The sequence below is a fragment of the Oryx dammah genome, unplaced genomic scaffold (genome assembly GCF_014754425.2).
Source record: "Oryx dammah isolate SB20612 unplaced genomic scaffold, SCBI_Odam_1.1 HiC_scaffold_23, whole genome shotgun sequence".
NCBI classification, from domain to species: domain Eukaryota; kingdom Metazoa; phylum Chordata; class Mammalia; order Artiodactyla; family Bovidae; genus Oryx; species Oryx dammah.
Window position 1 is genome coordinate 130,491,603 of NW_024070207.1, and position 14,378 is coordinate 130,505,980.

At 48.8% G+C, this 14,378-nt stretch overlaps 1 protein-coding gene across 4 annotated transcripts in view; it reads left to right on the top strand.

Moving 5' to 3' along the window:
* Positions 1-14,378, top strand: part of DHRSX (dehydrogenase/reductase X-linked) — a 130,349-nt gene that overhangs the window by 80,865 nt on the left and 35,106 nt on the right. For all 4 annotated transcript variants that reach the window (XM_040266411.1, XM_040266409.1, XM_040266412.1 and 1 more), the window contains one exon: positions 11,503-11,604. In XM_040266411.1, the coding sequence (XP_040122345.1) occupies positions 11,503-11,604 (102 nt within the window). The remainder of the gene's footprint in view (positions 1-11,502; positions 11,605-14,378) is intronic.

The window sequence follows — 14,378 nt, forward strand, 5'->3', positions numbered from 1 at the left end:
GGAAACCAACATGGCGCTTGGAATGAGAGACCCAAAGGCATCATGGGCACTGTGGTCCATATGTGGTCTGGTGGTGAATCTTCTTCCGAAATCCTCAATGCCTTCACTGTGAGCCTGTGGTCCTCGGAGTAGCTCATTGTCCTGCGGTATCCAAGGTTGCCCGAGGTGCCTCTGAGTGACCCCCACGTGGTACCTGGACCCCAGTGCCTTGGTCAATTCCTGCCTTAGATAGGGGGCCCCATAAATGGCCGGCAGCAGCTTTCCAGGTGGCTCAGCGGGTAAAGAATCCTCCTGCCAAAGCAGGAGACTTGGGTTCGGGAAGACCTTGGAGGAGGAAATGGCAACCCACTGCAGAATCCTTGTCTGGAGAATCCCATGGACAGAGGAGCCTGGTGGGCTACAGTCCATGGGGTCACAAGACTCGGACACGATTAAGCAATTAAAGCTTGCACTTTCACTCTGGCTTTTTAAGCTGTTGTGAACATTTTTTACACTAGGCTTTTTCTGTAGATGGATCTTGTCATTTCTCTTCAGTTCAGTTCAGTTGCTCAGTCGTGTCCGACCCTTTGCGACCCCATGGACTTCAGCGCGCCAGGCCTCCCTGTCCATCACCAACTCCCGGAGCTTGCCCAGACTCATGTCCATCGAGTCAGTGATGCCATCCAACCATCTCAGCTCTGTTTTCGCTTTTCAAATACTCATAAGTCGGGTATTTCAAATACTCATAACCCCTTCCCTGGAGGTCCAGGGGTTAAGACTCCTTACTCCCGGTGCCGACGGCATGGGTTTGATCCCCGCTGGTTGGAGAACTGAACTCCTGCACACTTCTAGGCCAAAAAAAACCCACAAAAAACGATTCATTACTCTAACAAAATAATCTCTATCTTTTACTTTTTCCAATGTTGGTGGTGGTTGTTATTGTTCGAGTCAACAAAGTCGTGTCTTAAGTCGCGTCTGGCTCTTTGAGTCCTAGCCCCACCAGGCTCTTCTGTCCGTGGGATTCTCCAGGCCGGAACGCTGGAGTAGGGTGCCATTTCCTCCTCCCTCTTCCCGACCCAGGGAACCCCAGGGTCTCCTGACTTGGCAGGCGGATCCTTTACCGTCTGAGACACCTGGAAAGCCCTGAGTGTTTGTGACTCGGTCGTAAGAAAGGGTTTGGTCTCACCGATGCGTTGTCTTCTTTCTGTCTTAATCTCCGAGGAGAAGAAAACAGGGCTTCCTTTAGTAAGCATGCCTGGACGACAGGACTGTGTTCCGTGTGGCCCAGCGCTGGAGGCCTTGTTTATGGAACAATGTATGGGTCACCATATGTCCCGACTTGTCTATCATCTGTGGGCATGTCTCCACGGTGTTAATGCAGATGGAAACTGTCTCTTAAAAAAAAAAACAACCCCCCAAACAGTGAGAGCAATGAAAGACTTGTGGAGGGCAACTGTCTGCCTTAAAAAAAAAATAAAATCCAATGTTCGAATATTGTAATTATCCTCCAATTAAAATGATTAATTAAAGGGCTTTCCTGGTGGCTCAGCTGGTAAAGAATCCACTTGCAATGCGGGAGACCTGGGTTTGATTCCTGGGTTTGGAAAATGTCCCTGGAGAAAGGAAAGGCTTCCCACTCCAGTATTCTGGCCTGGAGAATTCCATGGACTGTGGGGTCACAAAGAGCCGGACACTTTTTTTTTTTTTTTTAAGTCTGCTTAAAAGCAGAACCGCACACATCCAGAGAAAATGAAAGCACATTTTTCCGTCTTGATGCTGCTTGTTCTTTGGGGAGGTTTAACAGCCTTGATGAACAGGTTCTGCCAAATCCGTAATGTGTTCTTTACGACCGCGGGAGAGAAATGGTGCAGAAAATCGCTCTGGCATCCCCAGGAAGATGCTAGTCATTACCGAGAGGATGCTGAGACCTCGCTCGTGATGGCAGCTTCAGGCTCTGCTCATGGAGGCGGGCGGAGGCGTCCGAGGAGGACTGGGGCGCCCGGCGGTGGGGGTGGCGTTGGAGCAGGAGAAAGCGGGGGCGTTCCCTTCTTTCCCTCCATGAGACACATACAGGCTGAAGAGACAAGAAGTGTGTTCACCTCCTTCAAGAAATGGTCTTGTTGCTTTTCAGTCGCTCAGTCATGCCCAACTCTTTGTGACCCCATGGACTGCAGCACACCAGGCCTCCCTGTCCATCACCAACTCCCAGAGTTTACTCAAACTCATGTCCATCCAGTCAGTGATGCCATCCAACCATCTCATCCTCTGTTGTCCCCTTCTCCTCCTGCCTTCAATCTTTCCCAGCATCAGGGTATTTTCCAGTGACTCAGTTCTTTGCATCAGGTGGCCAAAGGATTGGAGTTTCAGCTTCAGCATCAGTCCTTTCAGTCAATATTCAGGGCTGATTTCCTTTAGGATGGACTGGTTGGATCTCCTTGCTGTCCAAGGGACTCTCAAGCGTCTTCTCCAATACCACAGTTCAAAAGCATCAATTCTTCAGTGCTCAGCCTTCTTTATGATCCAACTCTCACATCCATACATGACCACTGGATCAACCATAGCCTTGACTAGACGGACCTTAGTTACCAAAGTGGTGTCTCTGCTTTTCAATATGCTGTCTAGGTTTTTCACAGCTTTCCTTCCAAGGAGCAAGTGTCTCTTAGTACCATGGCTACGGTTACAGTCTGCAGTGATTTTGGAGCCCAGGAAAAGCCTTGAGATACTGCCAGAAGAGAAAATTGCAGGCTAACATCTTTGATGAATATTGTTATTATTTTCTAGTCGCTCAGTCGAATCTGACTCTCTGCGACCCCATGGACTGCAGCACGGCAGGCCTCCCTGTCCTTCACCAACTCCCGGAGCTCGCTCAACCTCATGTCCGTCAAGTCTGTGATGCCATCCGACCATCTCATCGTCTGCTGTCCCCTTCTCCTCCCGCCTTCAATCTTTCCCAGCATCAGGGTCTTTTCCCATCAAACCTATATTTTTGATGAGTATAGATGGAAAAATTCTCAACCAGATATCAGCACACTGAATCCAAGAGCACATGAAAAAGAGGGTCCACCACTGCCACGCTGGATTCATGCCAGAGTCACAGAGACGCTTCAACATATGCAAACCAACTCGGATTGTCGAATAAAGAAAGTACAGTCACCTCCGGAAAGCAGAGTTGTTTTATTTGGTGGGCATGTTGAGGACTCAGAGCCTGGGAGGCAGCATCTCAGTAGCTCTGAGAAAACTGCTCCAAGGAGGCGGGAGGGGGAGTCAGGCTGGATGCAAGTTTGCAACAAAGGGAGCAGGCAGTCTGCACAGCAAAGATCAGATATCAGGGAAGGCACTGAGCGCTGTACCTAGGGGAGGATGCCAGCCTCTGGGCTCACTGAGTTCCCTGCTTTCACGTGCACCTCGGTCGTCTGGGGTCAAACTCATTTCCTTGTTCACCTTAAGGAGAGCTAGATGTCTGATTCTGGCGTCCTCCCGGCCCTCAGCAATCACTGTCGGGGCAGGGAGCACCTTCCGGATCACAGCTTTGGGAGCCCTCCTTCCCGGAGGCCAGACCGCGCCGCTGATGGCTTTGACATTTCTCGTTTATTGTCATTTCCGTTTGACCACATTCACAGAGGAAAAGAGGAGAATCACAAGACTGTCTCAAAAAAATAAAAGTAATTTCTTTTTTTACTAGTTTATTTGATAAAAGAAAACCAAGGTGAATGAACCGACGGAAAGCACTGGCACCCTCCTCTGCAGTCGCCGTCATCAAAATGTGAGCAGGTGAAAAGAGTTTCTTCTGCATTAATCCAAACTCAGGGGGTTCCTGTTCGCAGTAAAAACACAATAAAGACACATTTCCCTCTCCTGTCTTCTTTCTTCCCTGTCTCCCTTCCTTGCTTCCTTTTTTTTTTTTTTATGAAAACAAATATTCTTTACAATAGAATGGACAGACTTCCCGGGTGGTCCAGTTGTTAAAAATCTGTGCTTCCCCTGCAGGCCCTAGGGTTTTATCCCTGGTCAGATAACTAAACTTCTGCAAGACACGCAGCATGGACAAAATATGAAGTTATACTTAAAAAAAAAAAGAATGGAACAACAGCATTGTAAATCAACTACACCCCAATAAAAATTAAAAAAAAGAAAAAGAACAGTGAGTAGGACATACTTTGGGTGTCTCCTGTCTGTTACTGGAGGGACGCGTGTAGCCGGAGACAAACCGAACCAGAAACCTCCCTGTTCTTGTGTGTTCCTCACTCAGTCGTGTCCGGCTCTCTGCGACCCCGTGGGCTGCAGCCCTCCAGGCTCCTCTGTCCCTGGCATTCTCCAGGCAAGAATACCAGAGTGGGTTGCCATTTCCTTCTGCAGTTCCTGTTCTGGGGTAATGTAGAAACATGAAAACCTTTTACTGAGTCGATCCCAGCTCCGGTTTTTAGGAGATCCGCCTGAGAACTTTCTAAAACTGCAACCGCGGTGGACCATAGACACTGTTTATGAAGGGACAGCATTCTACAGCTTTGCTTGATGCCCAAAGCATTTTTATAAATACTGAGCTATTTAGGGGGCTTCATTCCAGTCTTTTCCCAAGTCGGTTATCATGGCATGTTGAGTAGAGTTTCCTGTGCTATACAATGAGTCCTTGTTGGTTGTGTAGTATATTTAATTTAGAGGACGATATATATTGTTTGCGGGATTCTTGAATGCAGGCAGGAGGAGAAGGGGACGGCAGAGGGTGAGATGGTCAGATGGCATCACCTACTCGACGGACATGAGTTTGAGCAAGCTCCAGGAGTTGGTGATGGACAGGGAGGCCTGGCGTGCTGCAGTCCGTGGGATCGGGAAGAGTTGGACTGAACTGAGCGACTTCACTTTCACTTTTCACTTTCATGCATTGGAGAAGGAAATGGCAACCTGCTCCAGTACTCTTGCCTGGAGAACCCCAGGGACGGGGGAGCCCAAATTCCTAGTTTATCCCATCTCCACTTTCTCCTTTGCTAAGCATAAGTTTGTCTTCTGTATCTGTGAGTCTCTTTCTGTTTTGAAAATAAGTTCATTTGTATATTAAAAAAAAACCCAGATGCCACATATAAGTGATATCATATGGTGTTTGTCTTTGTCTGTCTTACTGTGATCATGTCTGGGTCCATCCGTGTTGCTGCTACTGGCATTATTTCATTCTTTTCATGGCTGTGTAATATTCCACCGCTGGCTTCCCAGGTGGCTCAGTGATAAAGAGTCTGCCTGCCCATGCAAGAGGTGCAGGTTGGATCCCTGGGTTGAGAAGATCCCACTCCAGTGTTCTTGCCTGGAGAACCCCAGGGACGGGGGAGCCTGGTGGGCTGCAGTCCAGGCGGTCGCACAGAGTCGGATACGACTGAAGGGACTCAGCAGCAGCGGGAGCAGCAGCAGTGAGTGAACAGTAGCAGCCTCCCATTTCATTTATGTCCCGCATGCTCTTTGCGCATTCATCTGACGATGGGTTGTTTCACACTGGCTATTGTGAACGGCGCTGCCGTGGACTTTGGGGTACACCTTCGCGTTTTCTCTGGGTGGACAGCCAGGAGTGGGATGACAGGGTCATTCGGGTCTCTCTATTTTTAGCTCCTCACGGACCCTCCATCCTGTTCGCTGTAGTGAATGCACGTATGTGTATCCCACCCACGGTGCAGGAGGCCTCCCTTGGCTCCACCCCCCTTCCCGAGTTCGTTCTGTGTTACCTTTTTGAGCAGAGCCGTTCTGACAGGTGCGAGGTGATACGTCAAGGCAGTTAAATTTGCATTTCTCCCGTGATTCCGTATGCAAGCTCACCCGGGGTTGACGGTGGGGCCGTGCTGACTTCATCTGGGTGTTGTCATCCATACACAGTTGGGGGGAACAGATTAAACCTACACTAATTAGGGGCTCTGATCATCTGGGCTGGGCGGAAGCTTCTTTTCGCCCTGCCTTGTAGATGGAAGAAGTAAATAAGATCCCCAGGAGAACCATTTACCTCCTGGGATTGGAATTGCTTTTAAAGCTCTTTAAAAATCACTGTTTCCAAGCATGAGTCGGATTGCATTCTAACCGGCTGGCTTCTGAGTCAGTCCAACGTCAGTGTTTTCTCTTTACTTGTGAAGTGCTTTGGGGACATCTGTTACGTGCCTTGGGGTCAGTTAGCATCAGTCGAGAATGTTCTCATTTTAATTTCACCTTCCAAATACACTTGGGGGTCAGAAACATTGGAATGGTCTGTAATCTGAAAGTTGCACAGATGTTAGCAAATTTTACAAAGTTTTTTCTTTTTTTTACCTGTACTGTTGGCTTTTTGGGTGGTGGTGGTTGTTGAGTTGATGAGTTGTGTTTGACTCTCTGTGACCCCAAGGACTGTAGCCCTCCAGGCTCCCCTGTCCGTGGGGTTCTCCAGGCAAGAAGACTGCAGTGGGTTGCCATGCCCTCCTCCAGGGGATCTTCCTGACCCAGTGATCGAACCTGGATATCCTGCACTGGCAGGCAGATTCATTACCCCTGAGCCCTGTGCAAAGCCCATGATAAAATACTAAATGCATGCTCAATCACTCAGTCGTGTCCGACTCTCTGCGACCCCAGTGGGCTGTAGCCGTCCAGGCTCCTCTGTCCATGGGGTTCTCCAGGCAAGGACACTGGCGTGGGCTGCCATTTTGGTGGTGGTGGTCGTGGCTTTATGCTTGAGGTTCTAGGGCTTGAGCTTTACTGTGACGCCTTCCTGAGATGGCTCTGTGGTGAGGGTGCAGAAGTGGGAGCCTTACAGAAATGAACTTTCCTGGAGGTCGACGCGTGTGTCCTGACCATATCACTCTGCAGCCAGGGATCTGTGTGATTCTGACGACCTGGTCTTTGCTTGATAGGGATAAGCTTGAGGCTCAGGTGGGCACAGAGGGATGGTGTAAGAGAGGTTTTCCCAGGTGGCTCAGTGGTAAAGAACCTGCCTGCCAACGCAGGAGACTCAGAAGACCCGTGTTCGATCCCTGGGTCGGGAAGATCCCTTGGAGGAGGGCGTGGCAACTCACCCCAGTGTTCTTGCCTGGAGAATCCCACGGGCAGAGGAACCTGGCGGGCTACAGTCCATGGGGTTGCCAAGAGTCGGACTCGACTTCACTTTTCACTGTTCTTTTTATCCCAGTGGAAACGTTTTAATTTGCCTTTTCATTCATGGTTTTCTTTTTTCATCTGTAGTTATTAATGTGAACTCTCTCTTCCCATTCTGGTGGCTTTTTTTTTTTTTCATTCTCTTCCCTCCCGCACATTTTTAAAGTCTTTATTGAATTTGTTACAATACTCCTTCTGTTTTATGATTTTGTTTTTTTGGTCTCAAGGCATATGGGATCTTGGCTCCCCAAGCAGGGATCGAACCTGCACCTCTCGCATTGGAAGGCAAAGTCTTAACCACTGAACAGCGGTGAAATCTTCTGATGCCATGTCTTGGCAGCTTTTTGTATCAGAAAGATGCACACGTCATAAAGAGAATCAGTTCAGGCTCCCCTCCACTGCTGCGTTCTAAGTCAGTCAGTTTAGAGGTGGGGTTGTCTGGTTTTTGAAAGTAGGAAAGGATTTGATAAAATACCATCTGACACCCTCCCCTGTTTTTTTTCTGAGTGTCTTTCCTTCATGAATTTTTTAAAAATTTATCCCGTATTTGTTGGTCTGATTAGTGCTCATTTGGTTGATTAGATCGTAACAGTCAGTCCTTTTCTCGATTAAAGTACTCGTTTCCTTGAGATGTTCCTATTTTACTTGTAAATCGAGCCTATTATCCATTCGATTAGAAGTACACACCTATCATTTTAAAATCTTCTTCCTGTCATAGACACATCCCTGTTTGTTAATTTGCATTCCCAATCTTCTCAGATGTATCATCCACAGTCTTCTCTGGGTCCTTGTTTCTTGGGTGTTTTTTTTTTTTTTGTCTGTCGCTTCCTCAGATGCTCAAAGATATACATGGCGTTCTCCCAGAACCGAAAATCTCCCAGAACCGTTTCGGTTCTGCCCACCTCTTCCTGCGTTTCTAATGGGTTTTGACAAACAGCCTGTGATGTTGTGTTGTTAGCAAAATCTTCTGATGAAGAAATGGCAGCAGAAGATTTGGCTGCTTAACTGTAACCATCATCATAGCTTCAGCATTTTTTATTAATCTTTGTTGGGCTATAGTTGCTTCCCGATGTTCTGCGAGCTTCTGCTCTGCAGCGACGTGAGTCAGCCGCATGTATACACATAGCGTCTCTTTTTGGCTTCCCTTCCCATTTAGGTCATTACAGAGCATCGAGGCGAGTCCCCTGAGGTATACAGTAGGAGCTCATTTCTTATCTATTTCACACGGAGTATCAACAGTGTAACGTGTCAGTCCGAATCTCCCAAATTCTTCCCACCTTCCCTCCCCACCTTGGTGTCCACACACATGTTCTCTACGTCTGTATCACGCCTGTGCATTGCCTGAACACTGGACCCACGGGTAACGATCCGCGTTGTCCCATTGAAATTTTAGCCCTGGACCACCTCCTCCTTGTCTTGAAAGGGCCAGCCCTGCCTGGTGTTTCCTTGTTAGCCTGCCACTTTTCAGCCTTTTACGTTTTAATCCCTGCCTTAAAAAAAACTCCATCATGAGCATACAGAGGAATCCTCCTGTTAACTGCCCTCAAAGTGGTCTCCCAGTGGGAGGCTGCCATCTTGGTTTTGTATCATGACCAGCCCGTCAGTCTCACTGTTTCCTGCATCAGGATCAGACCCTTGGCTTAACTCTGAACTCTTTCAAACACCACCCCCTACCTGTTACCTGAACTTCCGGCTTTTTTGCTACCCGGACAGCTGGTATACCTTCTGTGTTCCAGTTGCCTGCATGACAGATGTTCTATTTCTTGTCCCCTAGGGGGTGCCTTGAATATTCTCAGAGCACAGCTGCCTTCATTTCTCTATAATCATGTAGCCAGAAATGAAAGGGTAGGTTAATGGAGCCCCAGGTCAAGTGAAAAATGTCAGCTACGGGGCTTCCTGGTGGTCCAGTGGTTAAGACTCTGAGCGTCCAACGTAGGAGGCTCGAGTTCAGTCCCTGATGGGGGAGGTAGATGCCCCATGCCCGCAACTTAAAGATCCTGCATGCCGCAAGTAAGACCCACGGTAACCAAATAAATAATTGGAGAAGGAAATGGCGACCCACTCTAGTCTCCTTGTCTGGAGAATCCCCATGGACAGAGGAGCCTGGCAGGCTACAGTCCACGGGGTTGCAGAGCGTCGGACACAACTGAGCGAGTTCACATTCACTTTCAACCAAATAAACAAAAGGCAGAAATATTGTTTACCTGTCACCCGTTGTCTCCTCCTCCCCGCTAAGAGCCCTGCTGGGTCAGTTACTACAGCCCCTCTCACCGTGTCTGTTGTTGCAGATATGCAACCCCTAGTTGCATGTTAGGTGAACCCCTAACACACACGAGTGCCTTGCCCTCCAGTGGTCAGTCCTGGTGCCTGTGCTGGATGGGAGGCAGGGGTCACACTGTGTAACCTGTCTTCTGTACTACTCTTCTCAAAGATGGAGCTCTTCCCGCAGTCTGCGAGGAGCAGTCTGCCCTCCCCAGCAGCAGGACTCGATTTAAGGGCTCCGCTTCCTCACTGGAAAAGGCCCCAGTGCTGGGAAAGATTGAGGGCGGGAGGAGAAGGGGACGACAGAGGATGAGACGGTTGGATGGCGTCACCGACGCGATGGACGTGAGTACGAGCAAGCTCCGGGAGACAGTGAAGGACAGGGAGGCCTGGCGTGCTGCAGCCCGTGGGGTCGCAAAGAGTCGGACACGACTGAGCGACTCAGCGACACATCCCCCGTGCAGTATCACCCCCTCCTTCCAGTGATGCTGTTGTAGAGGTGAGAGACGGGCAGCTCCTGAGGGATGTGGAAACTGGTGCTGATGACGAGACTGGGCTTATTTCCGGGCAGTCCAGCGGTTACGACTTGGCGCGTTCACTGCCAGGGCCCTCCTTCCATTCCTGGGTGAGGAACTAAGATCTTCCAAGCTGTGCGGCACAGGTATAAAAAATGGAAAAATTCAAACCAGTGGGTAGAAAGAAAGCGAGAGGCAGTGACCGGCTCACAAGGTAATGCTCTCAACACGAAGCATCAGCCCCCATGTTGCTTGTCAATTATGGTCCTTTGGGGGCTTCCCTCGGGGCGCTAGTGGTAAAGAACCGGCCTGCCAGTGCAGCAGACTCAGGAGACTCGCGTTCGATCTCCGAGTCAGGAAGACCCCCTGGGGGAGGCCTTGGCACCGCGCTCCAGTACTCTTGCCTGGAGAATCCCATGGACGGAGGAGCGAGCTGGGGCGCAGTCCATGGGGTTGCAGAGAGTTGGACAGGACTGGAAGCTGAGTGTGTGGGTCCACGCATCCTTTTTTTTTTTTTTTACCATTGGTTGTAGTTATTAGCAATTATGTGGGTTTCCCTCTTTTTTTTTTTTATAAACATTCTTGGGAGTGTTTCAGGGGGAAATTAGAACAGCGTGTTGGGAATTCCTGTGCAGATGGCACCGACTTCTAGAGCAGAAATTCCCAACTCCCTGCGGCAAAGCTCCGTCTTCCCCAATCTGCCACAACCTGCTGCCATTGAGAACAGAATCAAAAGAGCAAAAAAAAAAAAAAAAAAATGCATTTAAGGAACATGCAAGGGACTTCTGCTTTACAATGCAAGAGGTATGGGTTTCATCCCTGGTTGAGGAGGTAAGAGCCCACGGGCCTCTTGGCCAAAAAGCCCAAAGCATAAAACAGAAACAGTATTGTAACAAAGTCATTAAAGGCTTTAAAAGATGGCCCACATTGTAAAAAAAACGTTAAAAAAAAGAAACATGCACAAGGTAAGTGCCTAATTTTGTTTTTTTTTTTTTTAAACCCCTGGGCTCAGCGAACATACAACAACGATTGGTTTTTATTTATTCTTCTTTAATTTCTAAATGCATACAGTGAAGAGTCTGCCTGCAACGCAGGAGATGTGTCCTGCTCTTTGTGACCCCATGGACTGTAGCTCACCAGGCTTCTCTGTCCATGGGGATTCTCCAGGCAAGAAGACTGGAGTGGGTTGCTATTCCCTTCTCCAGGGGATCTTCCAGACCCAGGCATCGAACCGGGGTCTCCGGGAGAATCCTCATGGACAGAGGAAGCCTGCGGGGCTACAGTCCACGGGGTCGCAAAGAGCAGGACACGACTGAGCGACTAACACTTCGACTTTCCAAATGCATCCTCACTTCCCCAGTGTGTCTTCCGGCAGAGGGGACCCCCACGATTCGCAGGACGGTGACCGTGCTGAGTAACTGATCCTGGACTACGCCCACCCCTTTCGCATGCTCCCTTTGTTATTTTCTTGTTTTAGGGAAAGCATTGAAAACGTGCCCTTCCTTGTTCTAAGGGGCTGGGTGACTTGGCACACACAGCTTCCTCTCTGTCTGTACTCAAGAGTATCTTAACGTGTCCCTTCCGAGTGAACGCTGATGGACTGTAGTGTGTGCGGTGGATTGAAAGCTCACCTTGCTTCTTTGTCTTCCTCCAGTGGAGTTTCTGTATTGCGACCTGGCGTCCATGAGGTCTATCCGGGAGTTCGTCCAGACATTCAAAATGAAGAAACTGCCCCTCCACGTCCTGGTGAATAACGGTGAGTGATGCAAGGCTGTACTTCGTGTCTGCACCTCTGACTCTTCCCTGAAATGGATTCATCAGTACTGTTTTTATAGAGCCCATATATATGTGTTCATATATGATGTCTGTTTCACTCTTTCAGGCTTCCTTTACTCTGTGTAATAGACTGTAGGTCCGTCCACATCCCTACAGTTGAGTCAGTTTCATCCCTTTTCGTGACTGAGTGATATGCCCCCAATTCTTCTCTCTGAGTAAGAGGCTGATGATCTAGAGGGTGGAATGGCATAGGGTGGGGGGAGGCTCAGGAGGGCTGTATGTATAATTATGGCTGCTTCATGGTGTTTACAGAAAAAAAAGCAACATCGTAAACTAATTTTCCTGCAAGTAAACAGTAGATGTTTTTGCCAACAAAGGTCCGTCTAGTCGAAGCTACGGTTTTTCCAGTAGTCATGTATAGATGTGAGAGTTGGACCTTAAAGAAAGCTGCGCTCAGGAGAATGGATGCTTTTGAACTGTGTTGTTGGAGAAGACTCTTGAGAGTCCCTTGGACTGCAAGGAGATCCAACCAGTCCATCCTAAAGGAGATCAGTCCTGAATATTCATTGGAAGGACTGATGCTGAAGCTGAAGCTCCAATCCTTTGGCCACCTGATGGGAAGAACGGACTCATTGGAAAAGAGCCTGATGCTGGGAAAGATTGAAGGCGGGAAGAGAAGGGGACGACAGAGGCTTAGATGGTTGGATGGCATTGCCGACTCAATGGACATGAGTTTGAGCGAGCTCTGGGAGTTGGTGATGGACAGGGAAGCCTGGTGTGCTGAAGTCCATGGGGATGGAAAGAGTCAGGAATGACTGAGCGACTGAACTGAACTGAACTGAAACAAATTGGAAAAGTAATGGTGAGGTCTGGTGAACTCCAGAGGTTAATTCAGGCACAGGCAGGAGCTCTGGCAGTCCTTGGGGAAAGCGGGATTACCATGGAAATATAGTTTCAGTTTATTGCCGAAGCTGTGTTCCACTGATGTGTTTGGGCTTCGCTATCAGGATAGTCAATTTTAGGGTGTTGCTTTAAAATGATGTAAAGTGTGCTCAGTGGTTCCCTGGTGGCTCAGACGGTAAAGAATCTGCGTTCAGTGCAGGAGAAGTGGGTTCAATCCCTGAGCTGGGAATATCCCCTGGAGAAGGAAATGGCAACCCACTCGAGTGTTCTCGCCTGGAGAAGCCCACGGACAGTCATGTCTGACTCTCCGCGACCCTGTGGACTGCAGCACGTCAGGCTTCCCTGTCTTCCACTTCCTTCCTTCCTTTCTCCCCTAGGATGGTGCTGATGGTGTATGATCCTTTTAGTGTGTTCCTGGATTCTGTTCACTACAATTTTGTGGAGGAATTTTGGATTGTGTTTCATCAGTGACACTGCCCTCTCATTTTCTTTTTCAGTGAAGTCTTTGTCTGGTTTTGGTATCAGAGTGATGGTGGCCTCGTAGAATGAGTTTGGAAGGGTTCCCTCTTTCTCTTTGAAATATAGCAGTGAGTGCATGTCCACCCCAAACTTCCTAACTATCCTTTTCCCATATCCTTCCCCCCAGTAACCATACGTTTTTTCTCTAAGCCTCTGTGTGTGTGTGTGTGTGTTAGCTGGTCAGTCGTGTGGGACTCTTTGTGACCCCATGGACTACAGCCTGCCAGGCTCCTCTGTCAGGGAATTCTCCAGGCAAGAATACTGGAGTGGGTTGCCATTTCCTTCTCCTGTATGCCTGTGAGTATGTTTCTGTTTCATAAGTAAGTTCAGTTGTACGATTTCTTTTTAGACTCTGCATATAAGTGATATCGTATGATGTTTCTCCTCCTCTGTCTGACTAACTTCACCCAGTGTGGCAATCTGGAGGTTCATGCTTGTTCCTACCAATGGCATTCTTCCATCCTTTCTCATGGCCGAGTAATATTCCATTGCACGAATCAGTTCAGTTCAGTTGCTCAGTCGTGTCTGACTCTTTGCGATATTCCGTTGCACATACGTACCACATGTCATTTATCTGTTCCTCTGTCGATGGACATTTAGGTCAAACCACAACTCTAAAGGGAACGATACTGTGAATATTCTGAGTCAGCAGCTGCAAACCCATTTCTTTCCTGACTCCACGAGTTCTCAGACCAAGGCCCTGTCCATGGTACTGATGGTGTTCAGTACAGTCTGCTGAATTTACCAAAGCTGTGTGCCCGGGACCCTTCTCTGGGATAGTAACTCCTCCTCTCCAGGTGATTGGCTCAAAGGAGCTGGATTCAGACTCCCCAGGTGGGTCAGTGGTTCACAATGCCCCCCACCCCCAACCCAGTGCTGAGCACACAGGTTTGATCCCTGGTCTGGGGAAAGTTGCCCATGCCCTGGAGCAACTAAGCATGTGTGCTCCCAGTACTGAAGCGCTTACACCCTAGAGTCTGTGATCTGCAATGATACGCCTGAGTACTGCAACTAGAGAGGAACCCCTGCTCACTGTAGCGAGAGGAACCCCCACTCACTGTAGCGAGAAAAAGCCAAGCAGCAGCAAAAACCCTGGGCAGCGAAAAATAAATAAATGAAATTAAAACGAGGCAAGGGGTGGGGCCTTGGGTTCATAGGACCAGCTCCTGTTAAACCACCCCAGGCATCAGCCCTCACGGAGAACACCCCCAGCTGCGTCCCACGGGAAAGCTGTCCGAGGATCACGGCTAGCTAGAGGTCCTCGCTAGCTTTGCATTTAAAAATTTTCTTTTATTTATTGTTATTACCATTCTTGATGGAGATCACTTTTCT